The sequence below is a fragment of the Dreissena polymorpha genome, chromosome 3, assembly GCF_020536995.1.
Source record: "Dreissena polymorpha isolate Duluth1 chromosome 3, UMN_Dpol_1.0, whole genome shotgun sequence".
Taxonomy (NCBI): domain Eukaryota; kingdom Metazoa; phylum Mollusca; class Bivalvia; order Myida; family Dreissenidae; genus Dreissena; species Dreissena polymorpha.
The window spans coordinates 64,205,121-64,223,769 of record NC_068357.1 but is presented as its reverse complement, the minus strand read 5'-3'; the positions used below and the strand labels follow the sequence as shown (position 1 = coordinate 64,223,769).

The window sequence follows — 18,649 nt, the reverse complement described above, 5'->3', positions numbered from 1 at the left end:
ATATATACAGCATATTCACTAAATATTTTGTATATCCAATGCCATGGCATTATTCGTCAATAAGATTACATTGTGACTTTGACAATCTGGTGGAATATTAACCAAATAAAACGCATGCATACAAACAATTTTTAAGTGCGATGATAAATAACTAGATACAAAATGATATTTCTTTACTGTTTGCTAAACCTTTAAATTAAACACGATTTGGAAAAAGGTGCATATATCTTGTATGGTCATGTAATACATGTTGTATTATTAGAACCCGCTCTGCAACACCGGACTCTGGCATGTGCGTTAAATATTGCTCCAGATTAGCCTGTGCAATCTGCACAGGCTCTTCGATACGAATCTGTCTGCTTTTGAAAATTTATGTTTAAAGAAATACTATTCTAAACGGAAATTCAGTCAGGGTGGAAAGTGTCGTCCCTTATAAGCCTGTGCAGTCACAGAGGTGTTAATCTAGGACGCACATGCATTAAGCCCGATTTGAACATAGGCCGGCTCTATTGTATAAAGGTGTCGTGGACCTTAATTAACTGTGATTTAATTGTCCATTATTCAGGTATTGAAGGAACGCAGTTTATCGTTTACTTTTCCAATACGCTCTTGAGTAAACCGATCGGCAGTAATTGAATACATTAATTTGATAATATCGACAATTCTTTTTACTTTGATTTTAAAGATTGCGCTTCTGTTAACTACCGGTAATTGCTTATTCAAATCTGTGAAACCAATCAACTCATAGTTGCTAGCACTCTACAATTATGTGCGTAGTATTTTATTTAACAGCCACGATTTTGGTATTCATATTTTTATTGTTTGTCGTATTTTCAAGTTGAATAAAAAAAATGCAATCACCTGTATTTTTGTTTGAATATATATGTATTGTTTTTAGTTGTGAGCGTTACCTCGCAGCTTATTTAGAGAGGCAGTTTTGCAAGTCAGTCTGCTTTAGCTACGCTAGGAACGATAACCACTTCCTGTTTATACTTCACTGGTGAACTGCAGCAGACAGCCTGTATGTAAAAAATAGGTTTAAGAGCTTGTGTGACATATTGGCCAGTCTAGTGTTTATAACAGCTTGTGCGACGACATTGGCCAGTTTATCTGAAATCTGTACATATTGGCTGCTTTCAGGGTAAACGGGGCTTAATGCTGCATTAAAAGTCTGTCATGTGGGCAAAATTGTTGCTGAATAAATTAAAGAAAATAGATACAGTATTAGATACACATAACAAAACATGTACATGATTATAGGCTTGTTATTCCTTAGCAAGGCAACTAACATTCTAAAGATGGTTGCCAGTGCAGCAACCAATTATGAAAAAAGAGACATATTGTTGTTATTTTGTCTAAGTTATATCTATAAGATAAATATGAGGATAAACAGTGCACACACATCTCGACTGCTTTAAGACACACTCTTTATACATTTGAATGGGTTGTGTTCATTTCAAACTTGCGATACAAAACGTTATAACATAATTTTGAAAACTGAGTTGCGTCTAAGATTTTGCAATAGCGAATAGCTTCAGTGCCTTCAGCGCTTTGATTTCCTTAAATTTAACTCTTTCTTGGATACGTCTATTGTATATCATATCATTGGGCTTGTGTGCGTGTGTAACGTCAAATAATGTCTTTCATTATAAACAAACTTAGTTGAATTTTTTACCGCTCCACAAAAAACTAATGCATTAAATTAATCAGGTTTGTTATATCCGTGTACATTTCGATCATAATGTCTTCACGGTGAGGAGAACATTATCAGCTGATATATCACAATTTCAGAAGACTTATTTCTGTCAGGGAAAAAATACAGGAAACGAATTTGTATTTATTTTACGTCTGATATATAATACTCAATACCTGAGCCCACCCTTTAAAACCCGGGCTTTTTGCGTGTGGGTAATGTATAGTCCCATGTTATCATGTGTAGTCAGCACAGGCTTATCTGGGACGACACTTACCGCCAAACTGAATTTCGCTTTGAGTCTTCCTTTAAACGAAAAATTTAATAAAAGCGGACTGCACATAAATCTGGGACTACACTTTAAGAACAAGCATTAAGCCCCGTTTATCCAGGCACATTTTCTGTGCTTGAAATGTTGGAAATGTTTTGTACTTATAATATATTTTTGTATTTGTAGTGTATTATGTTTATTTACTATATGTTTGTGCTATTGCGTGTACATCAACCGAATGATGATATTTTTTGTTTATTGATATATTGTGACTATTTTATATACCTTTTTTATAAATAAATGTCGAGTATTATGCGAATCGCTGGAGTTTTACCATCTTAACGAGAATTCAAGAATGTGTTCTTACAAATAACTTATAACAGTTGCATCTCACTGGCTCTTAAAGTCATCACTTGCAGCTATACAGTTTGCCGGCAGTCTAATGTTCCTCCATATCTTATAAAATAGACTGTACATGCACTGCTTATGTATAGAATACAATTGCTTTCTGCACTTAATGTTTTAACCGCATCACATGAAAATGGGTCTTATGCCATATGCGACCAGCGAAGCTCCCGTCAAGCTTTTGCATTTACACATTCTTGTAAGGACCATCTTTTTCTTCTATTAAATCACGCAAGACTTGGTGGTCTAATTAGCGAACAGGGTAGCTCCTGTCAAGTCTGTGCAAATGCGCAGGCTGATTTTGAGCCTCGTTGGCCGCATAATGGCATTAGACCCATTTCCGCATGAAGCGCTTTACTTATCATTTTTAAAGTTTGTCTCATCTAGAAGAGAAGAGTGCCAATACTAAAACGATCCAATAATTAATAAAATTCCAATATATAAATGTTGTATCACGTTTGTTGTACAACATACTTTTATTTTAATAGATAAAACTATCAAAAATCCATCAAAATGTGAACAGTTTATGGAAATCCTATGGTAAGAGTACAAATCAAATAAACAAGCGGATATTTATGTTTATTTTGCCAAACATTACACAATACACTATACATACAATAGAAGCATCATAAAATAAAACTCCCCACCACCCTTCAAACATCTTAAGTCTCAGTAATTCAAATAATCTACGTTTAGAGCCAATTGAACAGCAACACCAGGTATGACCAGGAGCTTACTTGTCCTTCAGTTGCGTCTTTAGTCTGTGTTTAAATACCTGCAGTACAAGATGGCCAAAAGTGAAGAAGAGCATCATTTTGGGAAAAACTGGTTTTAATGCATGTGCATAAAGTGTCGTCTTAGATTAGTCTGTGCATCTTTTACTATGTTCAACTTCCTCTTAACAAGAAATCCATAAAAGCGGAAAGTGTCATCTCTGATTTGCCTATGCGGACTCCAGTGAATCTGGGACGACACTTAACACGTATGCATTAAGCCCAGTTATTCCCAATACACGGCTCACATGTTTCCCTTTCCTGTAACGTTTCAATTACAGAATATATATAGCCTATAACTTGATAAAATATTTTACTTTTAAATTATAGGAAAATCCATACAGCAAAAATACTGAAATATCTACATGAAATCTTAGTGTAACAGCAACAGTTTTCGGCACATAAAAAATCGAAACACATTTAACAGACTTCGAATCCTTCGTGAGTCTTGTAACTGTCATTTGTAGCTATCATGCATTTGATTGGCTCCTGGGAAAGCCATCGGAAAGTGACCCCATTCAACAAGTGTCATTAGATTCACAAGGTATCGCAAATAACACCCTATTACACGTCAATCGTTATAAAAATGACCCAATTAAAAACAATTTTTAAAATTGAAATGAAAATAAAACATCATGATAATGAACCCACTTCGAATAAACCTCATGATAATTGTAGCCTATACGATGTTGTGTAGACCTTACGATGTTGTGTAGCCCTTACGATTTTGTGTAGCCCTTACGATGTTGTGTAGCCCTTACGAAGTTGTGTAGCCCTTCCGCTGTTGTATATGTGAAACGGACAGCAGGTTTTTAATGGAATCAAATGCTCAACCAGTACACTGGTTTACTTTAATTAACATTAAATACACATATATTTTGTAATTAACCATTTGTTTAAAACCGATATAATGTGCTAAAATAATATGTTATTGTACATTTTGCTTATATTTTTCTTCTTTTATAATGACAGCTGAAAATAGCATTCCCGCTCGATAAAGACATGTGAAAAAACAGAAATCAATGTCTCTATTTCCCGGTAGATATTTATCTAGTAACGACGTTTTAGTGATGAAATCATGAAAAATCATTTATGACAAATGAAAATCCGTGAATCCATTTGAGTCGCGCCCTGGGAAAACGGGGCTTAAAACATGTGCGTAAAGTGTCGTCCCAGATTAAAATGCGCAAAAACGACTCTGTCCGTTTTTATGGATTTTTTCGCTTAAAAGACGTCTCGTCTTATCAACAATCCAGTCTCAGCTGAACGTGTCGTCACTGATTAGCCTGTGCGGCCTGCACGACACTTTACGCACATGCATTAAGTCCGGTTTTCACAAAGCGCGCCTTAAATGTATTTATAGATGTGTACATTCTCAAATACTTTTTAAAATCACTGTAAATACTTTTCCCAACTCATAATAATCTATATAATTAAGTTAGTCATAAGCAAACATAGTAATAACTAAAATAGACAGCTACATGTATGGAAAGCGATACAAACTATTTTCTAGTGTGTATAATTATGGATATCTTTTACGAATTGCAAAAATATACTCTTGGAATACTTTCAAATTAATATACGAAGACAACCTCCAAATACGACTGCTTTAATACGGATTCTCTATATATAAAGTTTATTTGTATAATCGGAACCATTTTTCACAAGATGGATACATTATTTTTAAAGTATTAAATATGTATATAATATGTGTTGCCAATCGTATGAAACATATAAAATAGAGTGGAAAATGAAATCCTATTATTCACATATCAGTGAAAGAAATTGTTAAGAATATGATAATCGTTCTTCGATAATTCTGCATTTGTCATCACAGATTATCGTATGCAGTCCGCAAAGGCTAATCACATTCTCCGCCCAAACTAAGGTTGGCGCCTCTAGGGCTGGTACTGCTGCAGCTCCCAGTTGATGTTCTCGGAAGCCGACTGCTTCATGAACCGGATCAGGAACGTGCCCCTTGGAGCCGCACCCTGGTTCGAGACTAGACCCCCTGTCGACATTAAGCGCAGTGATTGGTAAGAAACAAATAAAGAGTTAATAATTTGCTATCACCAAATGTATCATCTTGCTGTCAAGTAAGTCGTGTTCTGAGAAAACTGGGCATAATGCATGTGCGTAAAGTGTCGTCCCAGATAAGCCTGTGCAGTCCGCACAGGCTATTCAGGGACGACACTTTCCGCCTTAACTGGATTTTTGTGTAGAAGAGACTTCCTTTAAACGAAAAATACTATAAAAGCGAAAGTGTCGTCCCTGATTAGCCTGTGCGGACTGCACAGGCTAATCTGGGACGACGCTTTACGCACATGCATTATGCCCAGTTTTCTCAGAACAAGACTCAAGTAATCATCATTTAACTGCCATAATCATGCTGTGGATTATCGCGTGTATTTTTCCCATTACGTTGCCGTTGGGTTTTAATAATGCGTGTGCACAGTTTAAGGCAAGAGAATATTGATATATCGACAGTTAGACATTGACAACACGAGAAACGACGATTATAACGCGACAATACGACGAAAACATCGGGACAATGGGATGATAAAAACGGAAAGTACGATAAAGAAAACGCGATCATACGACCGTCTAACTTTACGATGGTGAACATGCGTAAGAAATTATATAGCTATATAATAATCGTACTGTCGTAAAATCGCACATTCTTATCGTGATCCCGCATTAATATCATCTTGTTGTAGATTTTTTGCTATCGTATTATAATGACTTCGTGTTTTGATGGTTTGTTCTGAAGAATATGGCGCTGGTGATCCGTTTACTCATATATATGGCGATTCCTTATTCTTGATTCAAGATGAGTAGAACATATAAATAGTGAAGGTACGCAATATATAAATATTACCTGAAGGCAAACCGGAAGTAAGATTGCGACCGGAATTCGGGAACAAGAAAGTGCCGGGGTTGAATATTCCGGTCCCTGAGTTCGCGTAACCGCCAGGATAAACTGAAAAAATAATGCAATATGAGTTACTAGTAATAGTAATAAGTTTGGCTTGTTATCTGTGAATTGCTAAGTACATGAATACATGCTTGAAATAATGAATGAATTGATTAATTAATTATTGTATGAATGAATGAATGGGAAAATCGACTAATTAATCAAACAATGAATCAATCAATGAACATATAAATTAATAAAAAAAATGAATCAATCAATGAACATATAAATTAATACCATTATGAATGCATGAATGAATGGATGGATAAATGAATGAATGAAATAATGAATAAATAAATAAATAAATAAATAAATAAATAAATAAATAAATAAATAAATAAATAAAAATTTCATATACAACGGAAAACAAATGAAATGCACAATACCAAAACCAGGTTATAAGAAATTTCTCAAACATGGACATAAACACAGACAAAGTCGATAACACATCCAGTCTATAGGCTTTTAAAGTAACACTAGACAAAAACGTTCACCATATGTTTGAGTTGATAGCATTACATTTTATGGTATATTTCGATTGTTATTCTTATACACTGCATTAACAGGTAGCATTCCTAATATAACAACAGTAAACACTGCATTAACAGGTAGCATTCCTAATATAACAACAGTAAACACGACTTTAACAGGTAGCATTCCTAATATAACAACAGTAAACACTGCATTAACAGGTAGCATTCCTAATATAACAACAGTAAACACTGCATTAACAGGTAGCATTCCTAATATAACAACAGTAAACACGACTTTATGTTTTGCGATATAAGGCCTAAGTTTAGTGCTCTATCTTGTTTCACATACAATGGATTCACTAGTTTTAAATGTCATAATGATGCATAAATAATGAATAAAATCCACTCAAATATCAGTGAAGCAGAATAATATATATATTAAATTACACTTTTTTTTCACATTGCGTGCAATCGAACGAATCGGGAAGTTTACATATGTGTATTTTTAGTGGTGTTATATAAGTATTGCCAGGTGTTATTAATTGCCGAGTCTGTTATGAAATAAAATATGAAGGCACGCAAATATAAGATGTTTCAAACTGTCACTTTACTATATACGCCTCGCTCTGGATAAACGGGACTCAACGCATGTGCATAAAATGTCGTCCCAGATTAGCATGTGCAGTCCGCATAGGATAATCTGGGACGACCTTTTCGCTAAGACATATAAAAGACGCCCACTTACTCATATGTAATAAGTACGTAGCCATAAGCGCATGCGAAAACTTTATGTTATCAAACTATCCGGCCCTTTCTCCGCGTTGCAATAACCTAATATAATAGGGACATACACATAACTCAAAATTCATTTGTTTCGTATGCCTTACGGGTCCCTGGCCACATGGTCACACCTCAAACACCCTTTACTGCAATACGCGGAGCATCTCTCTCCGCTTTATATTTACCCGTTATAATACGACATATCAATCTAGCCTCACTCACTTGTCCGTATAGTGTACGTGGCCCTGACCGCGTGATCCCAGCCCCTATACGACAGCACGCACTCCGCTCCCCCGCCGTTCAGGGACTCGTCCAGTGCAAGAGACAGAGTACTCGTCACCTCGCCGTAACCTGGATAACACAAGTATTTAGCTAGTAAATATTTTCATATTTAAACTTGTTTTTTGCTGTGTATCTTGTCACGCGGGTTCGATTACCGGCCCACCAACTGTGATGAATTCATTCCTAAGCCAATTTCCCCTACCTCTTATTTAAGAAGGGCAGTTATTGTTTACTGTTTTACGGATGTGAATTTAGTACTGATTAACAAGTTTACGCGGACCAGCGTGAGTTGGTTAACTGAGCTCTGATATGACTGAACAACTTAAAACCAATCTGGCATCGTAGGGGCAACGAACGAAACATTATGTGATCATATGTGAATTCATATGTGTACAGTGCATTAATCCTTTATTATTGCCTAGTTTATATCGCTGATTGTTTAACCCATTTATGCCTAGTGGACTATCCCATCCTTCTAAATTTGATCAATTTATTTCCTAAATTAGGGATGTCTAGTATATTTATTTCTATATTTAGAACATTTATCGCAGAAATTCCTTTAAGCAAACAGCGCAGACCCTGATGAGACGCCGCATCATTCTCATCTGGGTCTACGCTGTTTGCCAAGGCGTTTTTTCTAGACGCTAGGCATTAATGGGTTAATGACTTCTGGCAACATTCAGCAGTTAAAACTTTTCCTAAGGTAACATTTACCAGACGGAGAAACGGTTGTGTTGGAAACTGCAGCGCGGCTCGTCATGTCGATGCCGTTAACGAGCCACTTTACTTCCGGCGGCGGCAGACTCTTGCTTACTTGGCACGTAAGGTTGTGTGTCTCTCCGTTCACCGGCTCACCGACCATTTCTATGGTAATGTTCGTCGGCAGATCTGGAAGAATAGCAATGTTGGAAAAAGCAGTAGAAGTGATGGCAGTAGTAACAGTACTTTGACTTTTATTCAGAAACAAATATGTCACACTACTAAAGAGAAACACGAATATTTTTTATTCCAAAAAAGGAATAAATAACACAACACAAAGCGAAAATAAACTGTATCAAAACGTACCGACAACGGTGAGGAAGGCGTCATAGTCAACCCCGCCGGCAGTACAGCGGTAAAGGCCGGCGTCTGACGGCGTCAGGTTGAACACTGTCAGGTTGTACGTCCACTTGATGGCGTACTTTGCCGGATTGGAGAGAACATTCTCGTTGAACGTCAGAGCGTTGATGGCGTCGCTATCACGAGGTTGCTGTAGCGGAATCAAACAATAATGACGTCATCGTTGCGCTGATGACGCGTTAAGTCGTTATTTATTTTGAAGATATTACATAGCGGCATAATATTGTCATTCATTTTGAAACATATTGTTATTTTGTAAACAAAGCAGTATTTTCAACCAATAATATTATTAAAAAATGATAGAAAGTGATGAAATATTACTACGCAACAAGTGCATAGACCTAAAACTTGAATATAATACTCACATTCAAAAGTTAGGTTAATGTATTTGTCATTAAATTAGAATAAATTATCAAAATAAAGTATTTCTTAACAAGGCATGCAAATAACAGAACGTTACGTGCATGTTTCCACTGTACGCTCTCGGACGCTGCCTTATTCGTGACGACACACGCTAACGTGACGTTAGAGCCGAGTGTACGTGCCGTGTCGCTTGGTCGGAGTACGACGGTCAGCGCGCTGCAACCTAGGGGTTGTAAATACCAACATAACAAATGGGAGCCTCGACATATTTAACTCCCTTCATTATTTCTTTTTAACGGTACTGAAGATTTGACAGCTCAAACATTTGCGCACTGATGGTTAATAACATACCGGGGTGGATATCCATATCTCATCGTAATATTGCCAATGTAAACAAATGCGAAATATTATTATTATTAATTATTATAATAATAATAATAATAATACTAATAATAATACTACTACTACTACTACTAATAATAATAATAATAATCATTATTATTATTATTATTATTATTATTATTATCATTATTGTTAAAATATTATTTAAGTAATATTTTTTGGACATAATTAATTATACTATATAGATGTCTCACATATACGTAAAAGAAACTTTCCGTAAAAAAATAACATGTTTTAAAATTCTAATTAAATAAAAAGCAAAATGGATACCATTCAAGAACAAAGCTGCAATCGCCAGTACTGTCCACGACTCCATGATTGTCCGAAATGGTGCACCAACGTGAAACCAACACTTTTTGTGAAGAATGAAAAAAAATATTAAAGGGGCATATATATTTTTAGAAAAATAAGGAGAACACGATCAATTTATTATATAAATGTGTTTCGTTGATTTAGTTAGTGTTGTTTCTGTTACCGGTATTTGCGTCATGGTGTCGTTAGGAGAAAAATAATGATGAGCCTGACAATAAATCAGTACTTTGATATTTAAAAATTATTTCCTTAGGAATGATTTCCCCCCCCCACCCCCCCCAACAAAAAGCCAATGAATTTATCCGTTTTAGTTTGTTTATAATGCTTATAAAAAAATAATTCATACCTTTGATAATGAAAGGGAAACAGTAAACTTGGATCTGTTGTTTACCTGGGACTGCTGTTTAACTGCCAATGCCGGCAGCCAGTTAGAAAGTATCGCAATTATGTAATGTGGGGGCATGAAACGACAACTCTGCATGGAGATTGGCAATAATGGTGTCTCTCATACATGTTTTATGTACAAGGTAAATATGTCAATAGACGATTTGAAACAACTGCATCCCATATTTTTGTATGAGCTTGTGGGTGCGGGTTGTAGTAAACACGTACTCACATATTTATTTAAAGGGACCTTTTCACAGATTTTGGCAGATATTGAAGTTTGTCATTAAATGCTTTATTTATATTGATAAATGTTAACATTGGATCTAAAACGCTCCAGTAAAAAAAAGAGAATACAAATAAAGAAAGAAAAAAAGTAACCCTCAACTGGGCTCGAACCACTGAACCCCGGAGTAAAAGTCTTATGCTTAGACCACTCGGCCATCTGTGCTGATACAATGAGTGCTGTATTTTATACTCAATATACGCAATCATCGTAGTGGCACAGAATATAACGACAAAAACAGAACTCTCCAAATTATTCAATCGTTTCGCGTTGCAAAGCTTTATAACTTTCAGGTTTTTAAATAGTCAAAAGATGCATTATTATGGATATTTTAGAGAATGGTAAATGTTCAGTATTACTTTTCTCCTCACAAATATCATAACTACAACGAAAATTTGCGACTATGAAACTTTTTTTTATAAATATTGTCAATTAACCAAAACGTGAAAAGGCCCCCTTAACGTTGATGACGAATGTCCTATAAAATAAAAGGGCAGAACATACATCTCGGTGTTAAACCCTTAAACAAGTCTGGTTACCCATAACTTTATATGCTATCCACACAATTTTGCACCATAAACGTAAACCAGGCTATTTCTCGTTCAAAGGGGTTTGTGTAAATAATGAATAAGTCCGAGATAATCCCATTACTGAGCATCCTAATTTAGGTGTCAGGATCGCCGTTTGTCAATAAGCTTATCCGCACTCAAACCAATACAATTAATTTATACAATACCTAGAATAAATATTTTCCGGTTCTTCACCGTTTCGATGACGTTGTAAACATATTGACTATATTAATAAGTTGAATAACAATAGGTTAATTATTTAAAATTTGATAATCAACTGTGTACAGTTAGAAGACAACACATGAAAGGTGTTTGCTATATTTATCATTGAATAGTAAGTAAACATATCGAAGTAAGTACGCATATATTTGAAATAGCGTATTAGTAACATATTTGTTGGTTTCCATAGGCACGCGGTTTAGATTGAGCATAAAGGCGGTATAAAAACGGTACACCCAACTTTTGCCGAAAACTCGGGACCAGAAAGTTGGCATACGTTGGACGCAGACATAAGTTAGCAAACATGTTTCAGATAATAGCTTTAATATCTATGATGTTTGTTGGTAAGTTTTTTTAAATTTATATTCTAGTTATACTTGCATGTGAATTTAATAATTTATTGATTTCATGACTGAAATATCGACGTGCACATTTAGTTAGATAACAACTTTGCTTCTTTGAGCATCGCTCTGGGAAAACAGGGCTTAATGCATCAGCTTAAAGTTTCATCCAAGATAAGCCTGTGCTGTCAACACAGGCTTATCAGGCATTTTCAGCCTGAAATTGATACAAGACTTAAACAAAGTATAATAAAGGAATGGTATTAAAACGCATTGAACGTTAGTCGTTTTTTAAAGGGATCTTTTTTGTAATTGGATTTAGTGTAATTTAACCTTAGTTATGTCGTTCACCTGACTGACTTAGTCTTTCCAATGACTTAATTAGTCGTTCACATGACTAACTTAGTCGTTCCCATGACATACTAAGTTGTTCAAATAACAACCTTTTTAATATTTAAATCATATCATATCGAAGTTTAACTATGCAAAACTATAGCAAATACTATTTTAAAGGAAAACGAGAAGGATTTAATTTTCAATTTGTTGCATTTTCATTTGAACTTATATCAAAATGTGTCTTTATGTAAAGATTTAAAAAGTTTGTTTTAAAGTTATTTTACGTTATTCCTTCGGAGAATATTGTACATGCGTCGCGAGCAATACTATGTACTAGTACAACTGCTGACAGATCCACATCATTACAAGCTTTATATAAATACCGATGTTAAAAATGCTAAAAATGAAATGAAATTTATTCTTAAACAATTACTGGGATTGGTTTAAACGTTTAATTTTGTTCTTATAATTGAGCATCTTTCTGTTAAAAGGGGGTTTAATACATGCACGTAGAGTGTCGTCCCAGATTAGCCCGTGTAGTTCGCTCAGGCTAAACAGGGACGACACTTTCCGCCTAAAGTGGATTATTTGTAAGAAGAGACTTTCTTTAAACGAAAACTATAGTAAAAGCTTAAAGTATCGTCCCTTATTAGCCTGTGCAGACTGCACAGGCTAAACTTTGACGATTCTTTACATGAATGCATTCAACACCCCTTTCTCAGAGCGCAACCCAATTTATTCCAACAATGTTCTTACCCCCTACCCCATTCCAGGCTGTAGCGCACTGACGGTGACGCAGGCTCCGGCAGACACAGCTGTTCTTATTGGCCGCAATGCTACCATCGCCTGCATCGTCACCAACAAGGCGTCTTCCGAGAGCGTCCAATGGAAGTTCGTAAGTAAACCAGAATTATTAGCCTTACTTTACAATAACGGGGCTTAATACTTGTGCGTACAATGCCGTCCCAGATTAGCATATGCAGAAAACACCGGATTATCAGGGACGACACTAGACTTGTATGGATTTTTTTATTTAAAGGAAGTCTCTTCTCAGGAAATTCAATATAGGCGCAACGTTTCGTCCCTGATTTGCACGTGCTGTATGCACAGGCTAATCTGGGACCACACTTTACGTACATGCATTAAACCCTTGTTTCCAAGAGCACGATTTACAGTAGTTGTGAAAATGTATAGCACGTAAAACTAATACATGTGAACTCAATTAGAACACATATTGTCTTTACTTCTGCCATAGTTAACATCCGTCTTTATCATAATTGTATGAACATAGCGAACAATTAAAGCTTGTAAACGTTAACCTAATACTTATGAACTATATAAGCATAAATGAAACTCTTAAAATGTGTGATATATTCATACGCGGATGTGCGTACTGCACAGGCTAATCTGGGACGACACATTACGCACATGCATAAAGCGCGGTTTCCACAGAGATAGGCTTTGATCCATGCATAAAGATCCGTGTCAGTTGTCTGGCTGAACCAGTTTATTGCTTACTATTTTACCTTATTATTGTTCTGAACCAGTGAACAGTAGTTTTGGCATCAGACATATCGTGTAAATGCTTTTATTACATTTTATTTCTACACATCGAAACCTCGAAACTACATTTAGATATTAGCCGCAATCATTCATAATGTCTTGCCCGAATTCGACGGACTATTTTACTTATTAATTATTGAAAAAGTATCCACTGCGTAATATATTTCGAAATGTACATAAGTTATGGGGTCCGTCTTGCGACCATTAGGTCCCTTGCCCGACCCGCAGTCACAGTGCGTCATTAAGCTCTTCTCATAGCCTATATTTGTTGCTTCTTCCAAGAACATGGACTCAAAGAAGTCTTAATAAGCCTTTTTCGCGCTGAAATAAACAGATGGCGTGAAACTAAGTATGCTTTAAACATAGAGATCCAACGGAAGCTCGACCTTCAACCCCGTGACCTTTGACTCCAACATTCTGGGTTCGGCCACAAAGTACGCCATCCAGACCGTGTACAACCTAACCATCATCACCGCCGCAACCAGCGACGAGGGCGTCTACAGATGCACCGCTGGAACCACGGACTATGACGCCAAGCTTACCGTTGTCGGTAGGGAATAGTTTCCTAAAAAGTTTGCATATCTATGCTGTTTAAGAAGCACGTTTTGCTCTTATTAAGGGTCAATTGTGTTAAAGTGTTTGTTATTCAACAAGGTTGTATACAAATAAATGATACAACTAATAAAATTACTACTACTGCTTCTGCCGTCGCTCCTTCTACGATCATTATCACCACAGCTGCTATTGCTATCTGTATTTACATCAACCTACAACACAGTACCTCTCAACAGCCAAGCACACAGCGCCTTTGTATGGTAAAGCACCATGAGAAACAAAGCACACAACTTGGGCGAGATTATTCGTCTTGAATACATTCAATATGATCTCCATCTGCAATACATTCCTACACAATCATTCTCCATAAACAAATCTATGATATACATTCGATTACACGTTTTCAGTTTTATAATTTTACTCTTTATAAATACAATACTTATACAATATCGTTATGATGTAATTAAAAAAAGTATGGTACATCATCCTAGTACACCAAGATCACACAAATAAAATTATAAAGTTTTGCTCAGTTCTGTAACTAACGCTCCATTTTTCGTTTTCGGTTCAGGTACTACTTAAGTGTACCTCGGGTACTTTTATTGATACTGTACTATACCCGGGTACTAAAAACGCTCAACCGGCCCTTCTCCAGGGTAGGGTTGAGTATATTTTCCGTGCCCTAGCCGACAATGACCAATCGAGCACAACTAACGCTATAGAACAAAGGGCGATGCGTTATATTATTGTTAGCAGTTATTCAACATACACATACATATGCAACATACACATTATAACAATTCATTCATTAAGTTAACGTTTACCTATCCAATTTATGAGCGTTTACAAAGTTTATTTTAATACACTTTTCTCTGCATACCGGTAGGCTTAAATTCCCCATCACAGGTTGTTGTTGTTATTAGGCGACTTTTCGTCTTTGCCTGATCCATACACATGGTGTTAGGGGCAGGTAATCTAGATTGCTTTAAATTATGTTTTAGAGCCTTATTGTTAAAACTTTTTACAGCTTTTCGACTTGTTCGCTTTACGAAGTTTAGTTGTGTTCTCCATAGTTGCCATCCAAAAGAGTTACAACGTACAATCCACCAAAACCTTAATCAGATGATCATCAGAATCATTTTTATACAAAGTTTTTTTTTCACGTATTTGTGGTTTGGGGCTTAAATTGAACGATTGCCTCTTTTAACAGATCTGCCGTCGAGCGTGTCTCTGACGATGAACGGCGCCGCAAACGCTGGAACGACCGTGAACCTCACGTGCACCGCCAATAATGGCCGCCCGACGCCCAACCTTCGATGGCTTATCAATAACGTCGAGCGAACCAGCTCTGCAATCCTGCAAACGGGTTCCGTTTCTGCTACAGGTTATATCTTTTAAAGCTTGTGTAAAGGGTTGTTTGCATATCTGTTTTTTATTTGTTGCTATGATAATTATTTTTCTGCAGCTGTTGTTAGTTGTTATGCTAAACTTTTTTTCAAATCACTTTGCTTCTTGAGACTGTATGAGCCTCGGTCTGGGAAATCTGGGCTTAATGCATATGGGTAAAGTATCGTCCCAGATTTGCATGTGCAGTCCGCACAGACTAATCAGGGACGACATTTTTCGTCTAAACTGGATTTTTCTTTAGAATAGCCTTTTTAAACGAACAATATCATAACAACGAAAAGTGTCGTCCCTGATTAGCGTGTGCGGACTGCATGGGTTAAGACGGGAAGACACTTTACGCACTGCAATAAGACCAATTTTCCTAAAACGAGGCTCAAGTCTATTTAAGATTTTAAACATTTTAGAAATCTCCCTGCAAAATAGCTATAAAACCAACAAAAACAAAAAGCAAAACGTAATAACGCTTATATCAAATTTTCACTTTGTCATTTTAGTGTACCTGAAAATATTGTGTAATGACGAATATTATACTATGTATACATCCTCAAAAAAAGTTAAATACAAAAGTTAATAAAGTAATGGTACACAGTGTTCGAAATGTAAGACGTTATCAACCCGTTTTCACTCTACAGGCTATGGTAACAGTGTAAGCAACCTCCCGCTCGCGCTCACCTCAGATATGGACGGCCAACTTGCTGTGTGTTACGTCGCCTATGACGGCTGGAATGACGCCATGAACGCTACTCTCGTTCTCGACATCAGTGAGTGATATAGAGAAATGTCACGTTGTTATAATATCGCTCGCTGAAGTTAATAGTAAAGGACTTTGCTAACATTTTTACTCACTTAAATACTGTTATTCTTCATAAAGTGAAACGGCTCTTAATGCATGTGCGTTAAGTGTCGTTGTAAATAAGTCCGTGCAGCTCATCACTAAGAGAGGACTTCCTTCAAGGGAAAACAACAGCGGAGATTGTCGTCCCAGATTTCTTGGACGACACTTTGCGCACATGCATTATTCCAACTTTTTGTCCGGAACGAGGCTTCATTTAACATGAGTCCTTTATGAAAACTAATTCAATCAATACAACGATACTTGAACATAATCCCGCGTACGCGTCGGTGTCAGGTTAATGTCGGCAAGTTCTGAGATAAGACTTGTTTACTATTTGAGCAGCGTCGTAAGGAAACGTATATAAAGCCTTGTGCGGTCAGCGTAGCTCCAGACAAGCTTGCGCATGCGCGCAGTCTGGTTAGTAACTACCCTGTCCGCAATTAAGTCAGGTTTCGTAAATGGCGGCCATTATGACTACTCCTCAAAGTAAATGCACAGTTATAACTGTAATAACACTGTCCGAATATGTTTTAAGGTCCGTTTTCGCCCGACGATGTATTCCGTCAAATTCACGCCTGGTTAGCAGCTATATAGTTATATAGTCACGCAAGGTTTCGTGACCTCAGTTTTGCACTAAGTGGTTCATTTTATTCTTGAATCCTGGGTGTAATTCCTACAATTTGATTACAAATATCCCACCTGCGTCATGATTTTCGTTAACATGATCTGAAAGAGTCTCCAACTTACACATTCGTCTGCTCGTATCGAATACCACTTCTTGTCGTTTTCACGACTGTCTATATTAATCATTGATATCACTGCACACCAAATGTGGAGTGTTTTTTTTTGCATTACAGTTATTCTTGTTGCTAAAATCTTCATAATACCCTTTCTTGATTTTTATATATTTGGTGCAGGCATTAACGTATATTTTGAGATGCGTGACAATGCTATTTCTGCATCTGCTAATAATATGAATGTTTTCAGACGGAAGTGCAGCGGTGCGAATGTCAGCTGTTCTAGTGGTGCTGGGAATGCTGTTCTCGCTCGTGTAACCATTGGAATAACACTGTTACAAGTGCTGATATCGCCGTGACGGTCGCCAATGGAACCAAATTGAATTTATAATTTTATTGAGAATAATCGATATATAGGGGTGCTGTGGCAGATGTTTGCATTTTTTTGCAATGACATATTTTAGAAAATGTTTTTCAAATTAATAATTACATATACTATGTGGAAAATGAAAACATTAACAGGGTCACAGGCCTTGTTTGGATCTTATTTGTAATTACCAAACATGCACTTTTGCATTAAAACTATATTATTTCTATGTGTGGGAAGACTAAAAGTAATTACTGATAATTGTTGATATTGACAAATATTCGTTAGTTTGTAAGCTTTAAATCATTTATCTATATCTAATAAAACCAAACATTATACGTGTGCATTACTTAACATGCATGATAAGACATTGTGTTTTTATCATTTCTATACGACCGATAAACATGATGGAAAATCTTACCATTTCAGCCACATATTTGACATTGCACAAACATCTGGAATTTCGCATCATAACTTTAATGTATTTCTTTCTCATCATGTTCCTATAATAAAGTAAGATTTAAAAAAAGTCACCGAGCTATTTTTGAAGAAAAAAAACATCGACCTTCCATCAAATACGAAAAAGAGTTCTCTAAATGTAGTCTTGTTAAGGTACAACATCGAACATTTTCAGTGTTATTTTGTTTTAATATCTCTATAGTTCGGCGTGCAAAATGATAACATATATTTTACAACATCGTTTGATATGAAAACAAGAGTTCTGGAAAGTACCTGAAAACAAAAAGTTAAACATCACACTATCTGCATAATAAACAATTACCAATAAAAGCGTTGAAATATTGATTTATGAACCTGGCTCAACACCCCTTAAACTTGTTTTGGAGTTTTCGCTTTCGATATCCGATAAAAATACTCGTTTTGGAAATGAATATAACTATTTGCACATGTCAAATCGCATACTTATCCTACAATATGCAAGCCCAATATTTATATTCTATCTTCATGCATTATTTAATCATACAATAAAAAGTGGTAGATTGATCGCATGTAGAAAGTTAACCTATTGGGTCCAATGATCGGCGTTGATGAACTTGCGTATTATGATTTAGTTACACATTATTGTATTCATTAATTTATTGTATTTCATATGTTACACATACTTTTAGAAATAATAAAATTAGAATTAATTGATACGTTCTTTGTGTCTTGATATACAACAATTCAATGCCAGCATTCTTTCAT

The 18,649-nt window shown here is 36.1% G+C and overlaps 2 protein-coding genes across 2 annotated transcripts; one reads left to right on the top strand and one right to left on the bottom strand.

Moving 5' to 3' along the window:
* Positions 1-4,858: 4,858 nt before the first annotated feature.
* Positions 4,859-9,236, bottom strand: LOC127872288 (uncharacterized). Its single transcript, XM_052415617.1, has 6 exons — positions 9,231-9,236; positions 8,717-8,900; positions 8,366-8,539; positions 7,592-7,720; positions 6,021-6,122; positions 4,859-5,153 (listed from the first exon to the last, which is right to left on the bottom strand). Exons 1-6 carry the CDS (start codon positions 9,234-9,236, stop codon positions 5,041-5,043), a joined length of 708 nt encoding a protein of 235 aa, XP_052271577.1. The 3' UTR covers positions 4,859-5,040.
* A 2,403-nt stretch (positions 9,237-11,639) lies between these two features.
* On the top strand, positions 11,640-15,498 carry LOC127872287 (uncharacterized). The gene is made up of 4 exons (XM_052415616.1): positions 11,640-11,649; positions 12,756-12,877; positions 13,912-14,095; positions 15,311-15,498. Exons 1-4 carry the CDS (start codon positions 11,640-11,642, stop codon positions 15,496-15,498), a joined length of 504 nt encoding a protein of 167 aa, XP_052271576.1.
* The last annotated feature ends 3,151 nt before the right edge of the window (positions 15,499-18,649 follow it).

Excerpts from the sequence above, each read along its gene's own strand:
- LOC127872288 (XM_052415617.1), bottom strand. Across the intron at positions 8,540-8,716 it reads CGCCTTCCTCACCGTTGTCG|ATCTGCCGACGAACATTACC; the intron begins GTACGTTTTGAT and ends CTATTCTTCCAG. Across the intron at positions 7,721-8,365 it reads CACAACCGTTTCTCCGTCTG|GTTACGGCGAGGTGACGAGT; the intron begins GTAAATGTTACC and ends TGTGTTATCCAG.
- LOC127872287 (XM_052415616.1), top strand. Across the intron at positions 12,878-13,911 it reads AGAGCGTCCAATGGAAGTTC|AGATCCAACGGAAGCTCGAC; the intron begins GTAAGTAAACCA and ends CTTTAAACATAG. Across the intron at positions 14,096-15,310 it reads CGCCAAGCTTACCGTTGTCG|ATCTGCCGTCGAGCGTGTCT; the intron begins GTAGGGAATAGT and ends CTCTTTTAACAG.